Source organism: Leucopleurus acutus (genome assembly GCF_964270905.1).
Source record: "Leucopleurus acutus genome assembly, chromosome: 6".
Taxonomy (NCBI): domain Eukaryota; kingdom Metazoa; phylum Chordata; class Mammalia; order Artiodactyla; family Delphinidae; genus Leucopleurus; species Leucopleurus acutus.
This window is the reverse complement of record NC_139149.1, coordinates 107,957,109-107,975,584: the sequence shown is the minus strand read 5'-3', so window position 1 is coordinate 107,975,584 and position 18,476 is coordinate 107,957,109. Positions and strand designations below refer to the sequence as shown.

General features: G+C 42.0%; 1 protein-coding gene across 4 annotated transcripts in view; it reads right to left on the bottom strand.

Moving 5' to 3' along the window:
• DAW1 (dynein assembly factor with WD repeats 1) overlaps window positions 1–17,664 on the bottom strand; it is a gene marked incomplete at its 5' end in the record, with an annotated part of 31,085 nt that extends 13,421 nt beyond the window's left edge. Inside the window, 8 exons of one of the 4 annotated variants that reach the window (XM_082841132.1) lie at window positions 458–564; window positions 2,084–2,191; window positions 5,999–6,098; window positions 6,725–6,847; window positions 9,170–9,228; window positions 10,597–10,741; window positions 12,522–12,594; window positions 17,610–17,664. In XM_082841132.1, coding sequence (XP_082697258.1) covers window positions 458–564; window positions 2,084–2,191; window positions 5,999–6,098; window positions 6,725–6,847; window positions 9,170–9,228; window positions 10,597–10,741; window positions 12,522–12,594; window positions 17,610–17,649 — 755 coding nt within the window. Of the gene's footprint in view, window positions 1–457; window positions 565–2,083; window positions 2,192–5,998; window positions 6,099–6,724; window positions 6,848–9,169; window positions 9,229–10,596; window positions 10,781–12,521; window positions 12,595–17,609 lie in introns of all 4 variants that reach the window. The other 3 variants (XM_082841133.1, XM_082841134.1, XM_082841135.1) reach the window with 3 other exon arrangements.
• Between the last annotated feature and the right edge of the window lie 812 nt (window positions 17,665–18,476).

Genomic DNA, 18,476 nt, shown 5'->3' with positions numbered 1-18,476 from the left:
TGGAGTTTTCCAACAAAAAGTAGGCTAATTTAGTTAACTTCTTAGCAACTAGAACCAAAAATAATTAGGAAGGAAGTTGAAGTTCTTGGACAAAATTAAATCTGGGTCATTAGCCATGATTTTATTTATTCATGATACCCATGCCTACCATAATGACAAGCCATTGAAATCTGATTACATAGTACATGGAATAAATAATAGCTGTGTAACCAGGCTATTGTTAACATTCTCCTTTTATGTTACTGTTTGGCATTATTTCCTCAGAATTCCAAGGAAGCATATATTTTTGGTGGATCAGAAAAATCATTAAAGAATGAATTAATTTGCTTTCAATGTGTCCCTATTCCTATGGAATCCAAGGTAAAGAATAGATTTAACATTAAGCTGATAAATAACAAAGACTTTCTTCTTAATCTTCTGATGCAGGTTAAAAAAAATTCTTAAAAATCAAGAATACCTTCCAGTATCAGCATCCCACACTGTAACTGTATGATCGAAAGACCCCGTGATGATTCTGTTTCCTGAGGTGTTAAAGGACAAAGAGATGATTTCAGCTGAGTGTCCCTAGAAAAAGACCAGATATCATCATGCATACCTGTAGATGAAACGATTTCTACAAATGTATAACATAATAGTCTAAAAGAAAATGCTAAAAAAGGCAAAGCTCTATAGGGAGAAGAGAGATCAGTGGCTGGCTGGATAGGGAGAGACTGCAAACAAGCTGAAATATGTTTATGTGCTCAGAATTTTAATGTTCAGCTCCATTTAATTTTAATAAAGGACACGTGTAGAGCAGGACACGCACCTTCCAACGCTCTTAGGCATTTATCTGAAAGAAGAGGCAGTGAAGAAGCGTGACCCACAGAAGTGATGAGTACGAAGATCAGGAAAAGTATACTTGCATGAATAAAACGAGGCTCTCTGATTTAAGAAAGAAAAACTCTTGGTGTTAGTTAAAAACACTGATTTTCCTCTTTTATTCTAGTCCATTTTAACTTTTTCTAGAAGGAGAACTTCTAGAAAAAGTTCTCCTAGAAAGCGGATCCTATTTTTTAAACCCATTTATAATCTGAAAGAATAAAATAATGTGATTTCCCATCCAATTGTCCCCACTGATTGCCACAGAGCATCACACTTTTTTGCTTGGTAGTTTTCGCTGAGGCGGGAAGAAGTGGAGGGTAGCAGTCATAGGATGGTTCTGGACGGACATGTGGTGGCGACAGACGGGGCCCCTGCCGAACCACACCACCAGCATCCACTCTGCGGGCAGTGCCCTTTGGCCTTGTCACTTCCTGCCCCTTGCCCCTTATACTTCAGACTTTGTAATACCAGAGGCTTCTAAGGCTGGAGGTTAGAAAAGAAGGGAGTTTCTTTAAGAAATCTTCTGGCAGGTTCCTCCACTTCTGCCTCTTCCCAAAGGCCCCAGCCTCCATCTCCTTTGCTTTTAGCCAGGTAGGTGACCATAGGTTTCAAGCAATAGTTGGTACGGCTTACAGACTGAAGTTAGTCAAAATAAAAAGCCCATCTGGGCTTCCCCAGCACGTCCATTTAAGTCTTTGGGAATAGTCAGCAAACCAGCTGAAACACTCTTCTACTACAGTCTGAAAACCAATCGCTCAAAAACATCTTCTAACTTAGAGTTCATTTTGTAATAAATATACAAATAAAAACAAACACAAGGGACTTCCCTGGTGGCACAGTGGTTAAGAATCCGCCTGCCAATGCAGGGGACACAGGTTTAATCCCTGGTCTGGGAAGATCCCACATGCCGCGGAGCAACTAAGCCCGTGTGCCACAACTACAGAAGCCTGCGTGCCACAACTACTGAAGCCCGCGTGCCTAGAACCCGTGCTCTGCAACAAAAGAAGCCACTGCAATGAGAAGCCCGTGCACCGCAACGAAGAGTAGCCACCGCTCGCCACAACTAGAGAAAGCCCGCGCGCAGCAACGAAGACCCAACACAGCCAAAAATAAAAATTAATTTATTTATTTATTAAAAAAAAACCCACAAGTAAAAGGCTTACCCAAAGGAATAGCTAATGAAAATGTAAAACTCTTGATGTTATTAACATTAGTAACATACTGTGAGAGTGAACACTTCCTCTCCATTCTGAATGTCCCACAGTTTGGCTGTTGTGTCCATACTTCCAGTAGCCACCAATGTGCTTTGAGGATTAAACGATAAACACACCTGAATTACATGAAACGAGAGAGATGTTAGAAAGATAGAGTTTTAAATTGTTAATTCTAATATAGAAAAGCTTGGAGATGTGACTCTCTCAGCAGATTCAGCCTAATTCTTTGTACAGATATGCAGCAAAATACCAGATACGAGTAGCCATTTATCTGCAGGTAGATCCTGACGCATTCTCCTCTTGAGAAGAGGCTGCTGTTCTCCCACATCACCCAGCTCAGGCTTGGAGAGGCACTGGCTCCCCTTAGTCACTTCCAGACCATAGAAGAACAAGAACAAAAGCAAAGCCCAGCTCCTTTAGATTCATGCTATCTGGCTCCCATCTTTTTTTTTTTTCGGCCACGACACGGGGCATGTGGGACCTTAGTTGCCCAACCAGGGATCACTCCCACGGCAACACCCTTACCTTGATGTCACCTTTACTAGAAGATTCACTACCAATACACCAGTCTCTAGTTACAATTTCCCAATACTTCTACTTTCTCTCTTCCTTACCAAGCCTCCCCTCCAACCTCCCCATAGGATACCTTCCATTTCATGTAAACCCCTCTCTTTTCTCCTGGCCCATTATCCCCCATTCAAATGACACCTGGAAGCATCACTCCTGCCAGCATCCTAAAACTCCAGTCCCTGTCTTTTCACCTGCACTCTTCATATAACTCCTAAAAGCTTGTATCAATCTGGGATTTTATCTCTCATTTGCCTGCCCTACCCTCAAACAAGGCAGTTGAAGAAAACAGTATAGCAGGTACTAGTGTGTTCATTCATGTCTTCTGTCCTCAGCTGTGGCCTCAGTAGCTTTCCCTATTTTGTCTAACACGCCTCGGATTCAATATATTCTCCCATTCCCCATTTTTGCCTCCGCTCCCATCCTCATTCCTCCTCAGCAGATAACTTGGCCTCCTAACACTTCCCTGAAAAAACTTACCTATCAGTTGAGAACTTCCTCCCCTGGCCCTCACTTTCCTTTCCTCCAGTCTCAGACTCAGAGGGATCACTTTGCCATTTTAAGACACTATGTTCCCTGTACACCTAGGAGGGATGAGCCCACCAACTTTTCCTTCCCTCTAGAAGGAGCTAGATCCTTTCCAGTGGCCTATAAGTATGCTTGAGCTCTTCCCACATGAAAACAAATCCTCCCTTGACTCAACATATCCATTTTTTAACTACCTTTATTTCCCTTTACAACCAAATTCCTTGGAAAAATAGCCTACCATCACTCACTGCCCATCTTCCACTCTTCAACTCTACTGGAACTCCATGTGCAGTTGAGAGGCTTGTTGGTCTTGATCATCTCACTTAACATTCCTGAGGTTCTCGATATTTTCTTCCTTCTTGACTGCTTTGATAGTGCTCTGCTTTTCTTCTCTAACTTCTTGTCTCCTTTATTGTATCTTTTAAATTCTTCTCTTCTCCATCTTCCCAAGATCCCACCAGTTTTCTCCCTACAGTCCACCTTTCCCTTTGGGAAATTTCAATTGTTCGGTGGTTTCTACTGCCACCCAGATGCCGGTGACTCACACATCCACGTCTTTTGCCCAGATCTCACTGCTCGGTTCGGCCCCAACGAGCCAACTGCCAAATGGACGCCTCTGTTTGGCCATCACGCAGGGAGACCTTAATCACTCTGTCTAAGACATGCAAATCACACAAAGAATCCTGCTTCTCTCTTACGCACAGACTTGGTGAGTGGCGCTGCCAGCTGCCTGAGGCTGAAATCAGGGAACCGCCCTAAACGCTTTGTTTGCTTCATGCCTCGTGTCTACTTGGTGGCCCAGTCCTCCTCCTTCCGCCCCTGGCCTCTCTCACATTCGCCTCACCAGCCTCACAACAGAGCTTTGTCATCTTTGCTTGGGTGGCTACAAGATCCCCACTGGCCCATACTTCTGATATTATCCGCTGCCCATTTCTCCTTCACAATGGCAAAAGAATGATCTTCCCAAAATGCAAAGCTGACCATGCATGCCCCTTCCCAGCTGAAAAGTCTCAACAGCATGGCAATATCTCCAGGATGAAGTCCCCATTCCTTAGCATAGCATTTAAGACCCTTTAGAAATCTACAAGAAGGCCTCCCCTGCCTCCCTCACTTCAATCCCACAAAGGCTGGGATGTGGCTTTGCAGGGTTACAGGTGTGCCAGGCACTGGCACATTTAGCCCAGACAGCTGGGCAGCACCAGAGATCCCCGCCAGTCACCTCTAACTGTGGGAGCGGCTCTTCCCAGCGTGTGCATCTCCGTATGAGCACCTTCTGTGCGCGGAAGGCTGGGAAGCGCTGCCCTGGACGCTCAGAGCCACTTGAGTTCTAAGCACAAACCACGATTACACACCTCCTCTGGGCGTTTGCTGCTGCAGCTCCCTCTGCCTGGAACGCACCTGCCACCTCTCTGCAGAGTCTTTCCTGAATACCAGTCCTGGCCACGGAGGCTTGGCCACTCCCTCTGTGCCCTCACTGAACTCCCCGCCAACTTCTAGCCCACCTACAACACATCTTTAAGCTTATCCATGGACACCTCTACTCCCTCTACAAGACTGCAAAATCCCTGGGGGACCAAGAACTACATCCGATTCTGTTTGGTACCCCACACACATAGGCCAGGGCTTCACACAGTCAATGCTTAGTAAACATTCATTGGATTGATGTTGTTGACTACGAAAAATACGAAATGTCTTCCTAGGAACTATAAATAAAGAAACCTTTTCAAAATTCCAAGGGAGTATGAAAACATGGCCACACTGGAGAATGAGGATTCTGTCTTTCTTATGACCCTGGACAAATTACTTAAGCTCTCTATGCCTCAGCATCCTTAACTGTAAAATGGGGAAATAGCTACCCCTTACGGCTGTTATGAGAAACAACTAAGCTAATATATGTAAAGGGCTTAGGACGGTGCTTCAGGCATGTTGAGTGCCACTAAAGGGTCAGTTACAATTTCTAACTGCAGTATCCCCAGTGTTTAGCAAAGTACCTTGAACATAGCGTGAGCTCTTGTTGGATGAACATACGATGAATTTGAAGGATGAATATAAATAAATTTTTATTCCTAAAATAAGTAGACTGTTTATTTTTAAAAGCTATCACTTGTTCTATAGGGTGCCAATTATCTCACTAATTGTTATAAGATGTAACACAGAATTGGCCAAGGACAAGGGCTTCCCAATAGTGAGAGCCATTTCGAGTATCAAACTATTTATGCAAATTTGAGTTCTAATTATATCCAGAAAACAATCAGCTTAGATATCTTACATGATATAAAAAAGTTATTTTAAAAGCTACTTTAAGAACTTCGTCAACCCTCATCACGTCAGTCCTCTAAAGACAAGTCAGTGAAAGAGGAAAAGTCAGGTTGGATATTGTGTTCATATACTTATCCCATTGTTTGCCTACTTAGTCAAAGCAGGATATGGGTCTTTTACAGCATCGGCAAGATATTAAGACTAGAGTAGTTTATAAATTATATCAATACCACCATACATGATACATAGAAACTGAAAATATCAGATAGGCTTTACAATTAATTATAAAGGTATAGCCACTGCTTTTACAATGGAATTCTAAAAAGAAATAACAATGATGTGATGTGCCAGTGTAAGTTCATCAGTTGTAATATACGTACCACCCTGATGGGGATGCTGATGATGGAGCATGCCGCGGAGGGGAAAGGTGAGAAATCTTTGTACTTTTTACTCAATTTTCCTGTCAACCTAAAACTGCTCTAAAAAATAAGTTCTACTGAAAAAAGAGGAAAGTAAAACAAAACAAAAAGAATGACAACATAAAAATATAATAAAATAAATATACTCACTATTTCTGCTGTATGACCCCTAAAGGTATGGTAACAGTTTCCGGTTTCTACACTCCATAGTTTACAAGTCTTATCAAAGGATCCAGTGGCAATTTTGTCACTAAGATTTAAAAAGAATATATATGGAATTTGGAAACAAATTCAACCACAGTATTTGATATACTGAATTAAGAGAAGAGATATTAATACATGGATCTCTATCTACTCAGAAGTTTATTTCACTTTTAAAATAATAACCTATCCAGTAAATCAACTATACTCCAATATAGAATAAAAATTTTTTAAAAATAAAATGAAACAACAAGCAATCTTATATCTATTTCAGTGAACTCTATAACAAAATAGAGTTCTAATTTTTGAATAGTATCAGTTTCCATGTTCAGCCCAGTGCTATAAACATCAGCAGGAACTTGCTGTCAGAGAGCTCCCAAGGGCAGAGAGTCAGCCCTGCAAAAGCCTGAACCCTTACTCACCTCTTTACTACTGTGTGAACCTGGGAAGGGTATCTGAACTTTATATACGTTATATGAAACCAGCAATACCTATCCCAAAGCTCCTTTAAGCACTGAAGAAGGTATTTAAGAGGTTTTCAAAGCACATGTCAGGCACTCAATAACTTTTAGTTCTTTGTCTTCCTCTTTTCCTTCCCCAATAGATAGAGGGAGACATGAATAAAAGAATGAATGGATTAATAAGGAATAACTGAACAAGTGAATGTCTTTTTACCCATAAGGATTGTTGAATGCTACAGCATAAACCACATTCCTGTGACCCTCCAGGGTGTGAAGTTCCTCTCCAGAGGCAGTGTCCCAGAGTTTGCATGTCCGATCATAGCTTCCTGTGATAAAGCTAACACAAGCAATATAAATACACCACAAGGTGAAACTAGCAATGTGTTAATAAAGACCTCATTGCTTTTGCCTGCAAAATTATAACCCCATTTACCTTGCTTTTTACAATGGAAGTTGTGAAGGCAGAACAAACAAATTGGGAGCAATATCTAACCTTTGACCTGGAAACTTTCCAATTTTAACCCAAACCCAAAAAGGAGTTACTAGTTACTAAATAAAATAAAGAGTAATCCTTCCAATAATCATTCTTACAATATAAATAGTTATATCATTAAATAATGTTAATAATCAGTAACATTTTCTGAAACTCTAATATATCTCAACAAATAACATCATTCTTCCCGTTGGTCAGACCATAAAGTCTTAGCATCACCTTTGATGCCACTCTTTCCCTCACATCCCACACACAATCTATCAGTAAATTCTATCAGCCCAGTCTCAGAATACATCCCTAGTACATCCCTTCTCACCAGCTCCATTGTCTCCATCTCTTGCCCAAACAAATAAAAGCACCTTCTAATAGGGCTTGACTCACACATGTCCCTTACAAATCTATTTCCCTCACCAAAATTGGATTTATTTTGTTTAACCTTCCTCAGATGGCTTCCCAGTGATCTAGAGGAAAATTCAAACTTTGCTTGTGGTCCGCAAGGCCAGCAGTCCTGGCTACACCTGGGACCTCAACTTCTCCCGAAAGCACACCCTGATCAGCCACATTCCCCTTCCCACTAGTCTCTGAAGAACTGTATTGTTTCTTTCATACATGCTAGTTCTTCTACCCGCCTGGTTTACCACCATCATCCCTAGGCCCTGGAACATGAGTGACACACTAAGTGTTCAATAAATATTTGTTTAATATTTAACAATCCTTTAACGTGACTATTCTACTATAGGAATCGTTAGTATCAATATATTGACCTCTAATAGCTTAAATTAAGAGTATCTTAGTTATTCCTTAAATACTCCATTAGGAAAAATATTTCCCAAGCACAGAACAAAAAGCACAAAATTGAAAAGCCAGTCTTAATGACAAGTGGTTATGATAAAAGGTGAAACAAATTCTGATCTACACCCAACTAAACAGCAAGGCTGACAAGGCAGTATATCTGTGGTTCTCTTCTAGGCATTTTCCTCCTAGCTTCTTGGGGAATGTAAATTGGTATGGTCATTATGCAACAGAGGATGGTGGTTACCAAAAAAAAATAAAAATAGAACTACCATATGATCCAGCAATCTCATTTCTGGGTATATATCCAAAGGAAACAAAATCAGGATCTCATAGCGATACCTGCACTCCTATGTTCACTGCAGCATTGTTCACTATAGCCGAGATATGGAAATAACCTGAATATCTGTCAAAGGATGAATAGGTGAAGAAAATATGGTGCATATATATGTTTACAATGAAATATCATTCGGCCATGAGAAAGAAGGACATCCTGCCATTTGCTACTGCATGGATGAACCTGAAGGACATGATGCTAAGTGAAATAAGCCAGACACAGAAGGACAAATACCATATGATCTCACTTATATGTGCAATCTAAACAACAACAAAGTTGAACTCACAGAAGCAGAGAGTAGAACAGCAGTTACCAGGGACTGGGGAGGAGAAATGGGAAGACATTGGTCAAAGGGTACAAAGTTGCAGTTACATAGAATGAATAAGCCTAGAGATCTAACGTACAGGCATGATGACTACAGTTAATAATACTGTATTGAATGCCGGAAATATGCTGAAAGAATAGATGTCAGGTGCCCTCATCACACACACAAAAGATGGTAACTATGGAGATGAGATGTTAATTAACTTGACTGTAGTTATCATTTCACTATGTATATTTATATCAAATCATCCTGTTGTATTCCTTACATGTATACTTTTATTTTAAAACTTTTATCCCTTGATTATTAAAAATTAGAAATAAAGAATAGAAATACACAGAGACTTACACATAGAAATAAAGAACCAGAACACAGAGGATTTTAGGGCAGTGAAACTGCTCTGTGTGATCCCACAACAGTGGGTATATGTCATTATACATTTGCCAACCTGCAGAATGTACAAAACCAAGAGTCAACCCTAATGTAAACTATGAACTTTTCATGATAATGATGTGTCGCTATCAATATCGGCTACAACTGTAACAGATGCAGGTCTTGGTGGGGGACGCTGATGGTGAGGGAAGCTGTGTGCAGGGGCACAAGGCAGACGCTTTATAGGAAACCTCTGTACCTTCTGCTCAGTTTTGCTGTGAACCTAAAGCTGCTCTAAAAAATAAAGTCTAATAAACTGTTTTAAATAAACAGAGAACCTTACCATGAGCCTGATTTATTAAGTGCAACGTTAGTCAATGGCAGTATATGTGCTCTGAGAACCTTCAATGAAAGAAAACACCACTTATTTTAAACTCAAACAAAATTTTTCAGTTCATTCATTTTAACTGCAAACCAATGAAGACACTCAAATGTGTCTTAATTATACATAATAAATGGACAATATCAAATATCTGAACATATAAGAAAAACTACATTGGACCTTCTATTATTAAGACTACTAACACATTTGGTGGTTACAACTAATTACAGAAACATAATAGGATCTGTGTTTTCCATCAATTTACCTTTAGATAGATTATGGCTATAAAATACCAAATAGCACTAATTTATATTTTCTTTCACATATTGCACATGGTTTTGTATATATGCATAAACAGTGTGTATATAGGAAATAAACTAAATATGTTTCAAATACAGATTTACAATGTAGCATTACTTTTTGAATCTTAAAGCTCCTTCAGAGTCAGGATACGTTGTGTTATTTATCTTTCCATCCCTACATTGTCTAGCACATAGGGGACGCTTAATATTTATTGAATGAATATACTTAAATTGGATCGTCTGTTTATGGACAGAGTGACTGGCTAGACTGGGATGGTCCCAGTTATGTGTACTGCCAGAGTGTAACTATTAATAGTGTCCTCTTTCACTATCAAAAATGTTCCCTTTGGTGGATAAATTACAAGGTCATGCGTTATAGAGCTCATATTTGAAGTTAAATAGTGCCACCTACTGGACAAAGAACTATTACAAGAATAACCATCCTCTCGTGAATGGAACAGATGAATACAGATTGCCTGAATATTTTGCATCAGACAAAATATGCTGAGTATTTAATAATAAGTCTACTTAAGTCATAACAAATAAAATCAGTGTAATATAAAGCAATTCTAGAATAAATCATTAAATTTTGTTAAATAATAAAGAAAAAAATAAAAGCTGTTCTTGAATAAATGACTACATTTGTTTTAATTTAGTCACCAAAATACTACAGGAAAATAAGCATATTTTCATTGAATTAAATTATGCAATCCATGTCAATAAATAATTTGCTAAAATATAGTTTAGTTCACATGGAAGCAGAAAATTTGAAATATTGATCCACCATGAAACATGTCTTAATATTACTCTAACTGGAAAAAATTTTAATTATTCAATAACTTAGATTATCCTTTAGATTATCATTATAAAGAAGAGTTAAAGTTACTAGTACAAATCTTTATTGAAACTGTTAAGAAGTAAATTTTTGAATTTCATTCATTCATTCAACGAACATTTATTAAGACTTAGCAAAAATATATGAGGAACTGAGGAAAAGAGAAAACATGATTTGTACTTTACCTCAGATTAATAGAACACCAATTAATTCATTGAAGTTCTACTTAGTATCTTTAAAACAGACATTACCTTAAAAAGATAGAATTTGTGGTTGCTGTACTGTCCGAGTTTATTTTGTAACCTCTGTATTAAAAGTTTGACCTGGTTTGCTCGTGAAGCTGTGATTAGAGGTTCTGCTTTCTGTATCTCTTCTACTAAGGCATTGACATCTGTACTGAAATTCACCAAGAACAAAAAAGTTATTTTTGTCTTTGTCAAAAATTGCATATACATTTATTACATAAAGGATTATATAGCTTTATGACGCATAAGATTTATAAAATGTCAACACCACCATCATTTTTACCAAGAGATTTCTGGGGGAAAAAAAAAACACAGAAATCACTGAAGAGCACTGTGTCACAGATGAAAGCTGCTTGGGTTCTCTCCAATGCCTTTCCATGAACTGAGATTTCTCCTGAGGAAGGTGTACAAAGATTCTCAATTGCTTACCTAAGAAGGCCAAGTGCATACTGCTTCTGAACAAGAGCTCTTTTTATTTATTTTTTTCCTGTTTCTTTTTTCTTTTAAATGAACATATATTAAATGTGCCCACTCCTACTATACTTTGCACCTTACATATGTTCTGTCATTTAATCCTATAACAACCCTCTAACTTAACGCGTTTTCACAACTATTTTAGTGATGAAGAAACTGAGGCTCAGAAAGGTTAGGTTTGCAATATTTTTAGGGAAAGAGAAAGTACCTAACCAAAAACAAACATTCAAAGAATTACTATTATTATTATTATTAGATTTCTTATGGGCTATAACATTATGTCCCTGAGAGAGAACTGGGGTGAAAAGTACAGGTTCAAGTTTTCCCCAGTATTCAAATAATCTACAGCAATTATGGTAAATTTTGCTAGTCCAGAATAATATTAATTCAAGACAAATATTAATGTCTGTATACCACAAAACATCCAAAATAGGGTCATTTTGCAAAACATGTCACAAATGCGTATTGAGAAAGGACTCGGGGCCCAGCTGCCGTGAAGGAGGTGGTGGTTGGCTGACAGCCTCCAGCTGCAGCTTCTTCAGGATCCATGTTAGTGTCTGAGCCCACGGCTTGCTCTTATCCACAGCCCTTGGCTGCTGGCTAGGCAAGGGGGCCGCGCAAGAGCCTGGCCACTTCTGCCCCGTAAGGGGGTCCTCAAACCCCCTTTGCAAGCTTTGTTCCGAGCTCCCCCACAGGCTGGAGAGACTCTTGTCAAACCTGCATCATCATCAAGGTTGATGTCTCCTCCTGCCCAGACGTGCCTCATCCTCTGATCTGTCCCAGGTGTCACTTCCCAGTAACCTTGTACCCACCTACTTCTGTTTCAGCATCTGCTTCCCAGAAATGTGAAATCTGATAAGCATCCTCCTTCTGTTCACAGATAAACACAGGCTGAGCTCCAGTTTTGTGCAAGGTACTGAGCTAGGAGACCATTCATTCAACTAACATTTATTACCTACCATAGGTTGAGTCCTGGGAGTGGAGGTACGGTCCCAGCTCTCAAGAAACACAGTCTTTCAGAATAAAAGTGAATATTTGGAATGGAAATGAATCAGAGATGTTTCACAATGATGACTTTGAAAAACTCAGTTGTCAAAACAGTTATACTTACATAAGAATTAAAAAGATAATAATGCCTCTTGGAAAGGTTTCCAACAAATGTTATGAATCAAAACAGATTTCCAAACGAAAAGGTTTATTTTTTTTCTTTTTAAATATGGTTGGTTTGGGAAGAAGAAGAAGAAAGATTGATGATCCTTTTTCTACTTCCTCCTCATTCAGCAAGACATTCAAATAAAATTCAACAAAACAAACAGGAAATAATAAACCCCGGAACAATTTAATTAGTAATGCATTGTCTGTAGCTTACGCAGCTCATCCACACACCATCCTATGTCAGGGTCTCCCCATCACAATTTTGGATATGAAATACATATTGCATTATATAGCTAACTTACCTGGTATGGAGATCGAGCAGATCTATGGATTTGGTCTTTAGTTGTCCACTTTCTTCATATTCCAACATAATTCCTAAGAAATAAACAAATATTAAGTTATAAAACACTTATGATCACAGCCTATGCCAAAAGTTAACCTACTTTGACATAATTTTTTCATTTTTGTTTTTCCATTTTTCTACATAAAACATACGCAGTGATGTCTGATTTCAAAACAAGATGGTGTAGACCCACTTTTCCTTGGTCTGTCCTCTAAATACACTTGAAATCATTCAGCAGGCAATGCTAAAATAATTGAAAGTTGGATAGAAAAAGGTGGATGGATAGGGGCCTCAGGATTTGAGGAATGACAACACGGTGAGTTCCCTGGGTTTTCTTTTCATTTCACATGTATCCCAACAGTGGGGACCAAAAGGACTGGCAGCCTGAAACCACCGAAAAGCACAGATATCAAAACATCAAAAAACAACAAAAAAGCTTGCTTTCTGTGGCCAACGGACAAGGAAAAGAGAAGTCAGACAAAGTACTGATGAGGAACCCTGAACTGCTCCACCACGGGGGCCCCTGCAGGCAGTCCCACCCACCAGTGGAAGCCCTGGGCTGTCCCAGTCCCCACTGCAAAGCTCGGCCCCAGTGCAGTCTCATCTGCCTGCAACAGCTGGAGCAGCAAAGCCACAGACCTTCACATATCCCTGCTCCTCAGCTGCTGTCTGAGGGGGCCATCTGATCTGCCTACAGCAGCATCAGCGAAGTCCCAGGACCTCCCAGACCCCATTCCACAGCAAAGCACCAAAGCAGCGTCTCCCTGCCTTTCAACCAGTGGCACAACCAGGCCCAGGGGCTTGTCCTCCACCCCCAGAAGGTCACACAGTGAGAACAGGCACACTGGGGACATACCTTCTGCCCCTGCAGGTGGCACCAGAGAAGACTGAGCAGGAGTCTTGCTAAGACAAAGCAAAGCAGGAGTCTTACACCAGAAAAACAAATTAGACCAGAATAACATGGCAAAAGCTCAGAAAACTAAAGTATCACTGTAATTAAAACCCACAGAAGCAGACCAGAACCTATGTACTAAACCTAAACATGGTGACGGCATGCCAAAATAGATGTAGGTGGGATCAAGAGTCTCCAGGATACAATAAACAGTCACTCAGGGCTTCCCTGGTGGCGCAGTGGTTGAGAGTCCGCCTGCCGATGCAGGGGACGCGGGTTCGTGCCCCGGTCCGGGAAGATTCCACATGCCGCGGAGCAGCTGGGCCCGTGAGCCATGGCCACTGAGCCTGCGCGTCCGGAGCCTGTGCTCCACAACGGGAGAGGCCACAACAGTGAGAGGCCCGCGTACCACAAAAAAAAAAAAAAAAAAAAAAAAAGTCACTCTTCACAATAAGAACCAGAGAAAGACAATCAATAAATGCCAATATGGAGATGAATCAGATACTGGAACTAATGACAAGGATTTCAAAGGAGGTATCATAAAAATGCTTCAGGGGCTTCCCTGGCTTTCCAGTGGTTAAGACTCCACACTTCCAATGCAGCGGGTGCGGGTTCAATCCCTGGTCAGGGAACTAAGATCCCACAAGCCACACGGCACGGCCAGAAAAAAAAAAAAAAAAAATGCTTCAGCAGTCGTTTACAGATTCACTTGAAATAAATAAATGAAAAATCTCAGAAAATAAATAGAAGTTATTGAAATAAATCAAATGGGAATTATGGTATTATGAAAAATACAGTAACCAAAATGGAAAACATGCTGAATAGGCTCAGTAGTAGAGCAGAGATGACAAAGCATAGAATCAGTGAACTTGAAGACTAAGCAACAGAATATATTCAAGCTGAACAACAGAGAGATAACAGACTGAAAAAAATGTGAACAGAGCCTCTATCATACCACCTCTATGGATATGGACCAGCGGACTTGAAATGTTTTGGCCTCAGGACTAATTTACACGTTTTTAATTATTGGGAATTGGGGGTTTTCTAATACTTTCCACATTAAAATTGAAATTTTAAAAACATATTTACTAAATTGTTGTAAAATAGCAATAATAAATTCATAGTATGTTAATATAAATAGCATATTTTATTGAAATAACTATATTTACTCCCCTCACCCAAAAAAATGTAAGAAAAGTAGCATTGTTTTACACTTTTGCAGATCTCTTTAATATCTAGCTTAACTAAAGACGGCTGGATTCTCATCTCTGCTTCTGCATTTAAGCTGTTGCTATAGGTTGTTTTAGATATAAGAAAAAATCTGGGTCATACACAGATACGTAGTTGGAAAATGGAGGAATATTTTAATCAGTTTTTTGTGTAATTTTGGATATTCTTCTTCGATACTACTTTAAAACTCAACAAATGGTAGTTTTTATAAAGACTGGTTGCAATTCCGAGTCTGAAACCACATCAATGAACTCTTCAGACCCGGTTACATTAAAACCCATTGGTCTATCTCACACTTTCAATTTCTTTTACCACATGTGATTTACAACATCATGCGTCAGATATTTGAAAAATGTTAGTTTACTGAGTTCTAAATGTGCGCATATTTCATCATACAATATCCAAAAAATCACATTTGTTAATACCAATATCTATCATCAGAAAACTCTTTTACTGTTGGTAAGTTGTTAAGCTTATGATTTAGATACAAATTTCCTGGTGTTCTAATTCTCGCTCTGAAAGCTCAAATTTTATCACTGGCAAGAAATATTGACAGTTTTGCTTGAAAATTTCAGACTCACTTTGTTCATTTTCAAGAAAATGTCTGCCATACATACAAGTATGAAAACCATGTTTATTTCTGTCTTTCACGTAAAAACGGTGTTCCATGAAAAAAATGGCTAGTTCATCTTTCAGCTCAAACACGTGCACAAGCACATTCCTCAAGATAAGGATCGTACATCACTTTGCAGCAGAAGCACCTCAGGAGAACTCTCTACTTCATCACCCAGAAAACACGTACCCACATGTCAGTATTTCACTACGTTAATAAGTGTTATTGCTTCACCAAGGACATTCTTAAGTAAAACTAAGGGCTTCTGGGTGTTTGTGTGTTTGTCTGTTTCTCCTATTGCAAGTGTGTCAGTGAGGAATACAATGGCCATTGTTAGAGGTCGGTGCCACTGCTTGATTTGTAGTCAGGCACCAGCAGTTTCACCTGCCATTGCTTTTGCACCACTAGGGCAAATATCTACACCGTGAAAAAAAGAAAATGATATCTTAGTGTTATTACAAAAAGGGATTTGACATTGAGGCCCCCAATGAAAGGATCTGAGGGCCCCAAGAGTCCCCTTACACTTTGAGAATCACTGCAACAGACTATAATTTGACGTAATAGACATGATTCCAGCAGCATTTCGGATCAAGAGAGAACAGGAAACTCTGTCAAAACACTGTATTTAGGGGCTTCCCTGGTGGCGCAGTGGTTGAGAGTTCACTTGCCGAAGCAAAGGACGCGGGTTCGTGCCCCGGTCCGGGAAGATCCCACATGCCGCGGAGCGGCTGGGCCCGTGAGCCATGGCCCCTGAGCCTGCGCTCCGCAACGGGAGAGGCCACAACAGTGAGAGGCCCGCGTACCGCAAAGTCCCATGACAAGGAGCACAAAGTGTGTACAGAGTAGACCTTGAGTAAATGTGCTGATTGATTGATACGTACAGTCTGGAATTCAGTCACTAAGGTAATATGCTTATTAAGTATGCATTTTTCTTTTTATACTCAACACACCTTGACTTAGTCATTCTGGTGCGTTTAAAATAAAAATCAATGTGGTCCTTGTCGGTGTCTTCCCTTCCAGAAACCAATATTCCACCACATCACTAATCACCTCCTATCCCTCCCCGTTCACTTCATTCCTAAGTAACCAGAAAGCATTATGACTCAGCAATTTAAAAGTTTAAAGACTTCCTGAGGGCTTCCCGGGTGGCGCAGTGGTTGAGTCCGCCTGCCAAAGCAGGGGACGCGGGTTCGTGCCCCCGTCCAGGAGGAACCCACATGCCGCGGAGCGGCTGGGCCCGTGAGCCGCGGAGCGGCTGGGCCCGTGCGTCCGGAGCTTGTGCTCCGCAACAGGAGAGGCCACGGCAGTGAGAGGCCCGCGTACCGCAAAAAAAAAAAAAAAAAAGAAAAAGAAATCAATGTGGTCCTTGTCGGTGTCTTCCCTTCCAGAAACCAATATTCCACCACTAATCACCCCCTATCCCTCCCCGTTCACTTCATTCCTAAGTAACCAGAAAGCATTATGACTCAGCAATTTAAAAGTTTAAAGACTTCCTGAGGGCTTCCCGGGTGGCGCAGTGGTTGAGAGTCCGCCTGCCAAAGCAGGGGACGCGGGTTCGTGCCCCGGTCCGGGAGGATCCCACATGCCGCGGAGCGGCTGGGCCCGTGAACCATGGCCACTGGGCCTGCGCGTCCGAAGCCTGTGCTCCGCAACGGGAGAGACCACGGCGGTGAGAGGCCCGCGTACCGCAGAAAAAAAAAAAAAAAAGAAAGAAATCAATGTGGTCCTTGTCGGTGTCTTCCCTTCCAGAAACCAATATTCCACCACTAATCACCTCCTATCCCTCCCCGTTCACTTCATTCCTAAGTAACCAGAAAGCATTATGACTCAGCAATTTAAAAGTTTAAAGACTTCCTGAGGGCTTCCCGGGTGGCGCAGTGGTTGAGAGTCCGCCTGCCAAAGCAGGGGACGCGGGTTCGTGCCCCCGTCCGGGAGGAACCCACATACCTCGGAGCGGCTGGGCCCGTGAGCCGCGGAGTGGCTGGGCCCGTGAGCCATGGCCGCTGGGCCTGCGCGTCCGGAGCCTGTGCTCCGCAACGGGAGAGGCCACGCCGGTGAGAGGCCCAAGTACCGCAAAAAAAACAAACAAACAAACAAACAAACAAAAAACTGAAAGAGTCTTTTTAAAACTTTTGAGGAACAGAGTCCAGCATCCGAAGCAGTGAGGGGCCCAAGTTAGGAAGCACCAGGCTTCCCGTCCCACAGGGATCACTCGTTCTGGACCCCACCTCTCGGGTTCCCGCACCCTCCTCTGCCCCAGACCCTCCTAGTGCAGGTTCTCACAAGAGGGCAGAGCGGGGCCCGGCCTGTACCTGGCGGGTAATACCGGAGCAGGAGGCCCTTGAGCTTCATTCTCTCGCCGGGGAACCACCAGCCAACTGACTTGGTCGTCATGGAAACGGCCAAACAGCGGAAGGCGCCGGCGCGCATGCGCGCGCGCCGCAGAAAGCTCCCGGGACTCGGGGCCTAGAGCCCAAGATCTTGGGGTGCATCCTGAAGCTCAGGCGTCCCGGGGCTGGCGGGGGGGAGGGGGTCCGGGATATGCTCGGGCGCAGAGCGCGCCCTGCCCTCCCCCCCACCCACATCTGCCTCGGGGTTCCCGAGAGCGGGCGCCGGGTTCCGGGAGCCGCTCAAGGAGTGCGCTCCTGCCCGCGCCGCGGCCACCGGAATCTACACCCTTTGGTGTCTGGGGTGGGTGGGACGAGGGCCACTCGTGTCTTCAGTAAGGGAGACCTCACAAGGGGCGAGGCGCGGCCGAGGACCAAGGGCCTCAGCTACAGTCTGGGCCACACGCACTTTAACCCATTGGGTTTCCAATACTGAAGGGTGGGAGAAATATCCCGCGCTCGGTTACTGTTCTCTGCCCCTCATGCCCTGTCCCTGTCCTCACAAAAGAAAAATGACCTCGACGTAATCGCCTACATTTCCAGTGCCATGCACTGCGCCAAGCGCTCTATCCGGTATACTCACAGTCCACCCAAGGTCACAGGAGAAGCAGGTGGGAAGGCAGACGTGTCAGAAGCCTATACCTGGAAGCCTCCACCTATGGAGGCTGCACCTATGCTCCTAACCCTGGGTTTAAGGCTTTGGAGGCCTTCTTTTGACTTGTTCTGTTTCTTGCCAGCATGGGTTCTTTGCCTGGCATGTTGAGTTTCCATCAGGAAGACTGTGGATGGGAA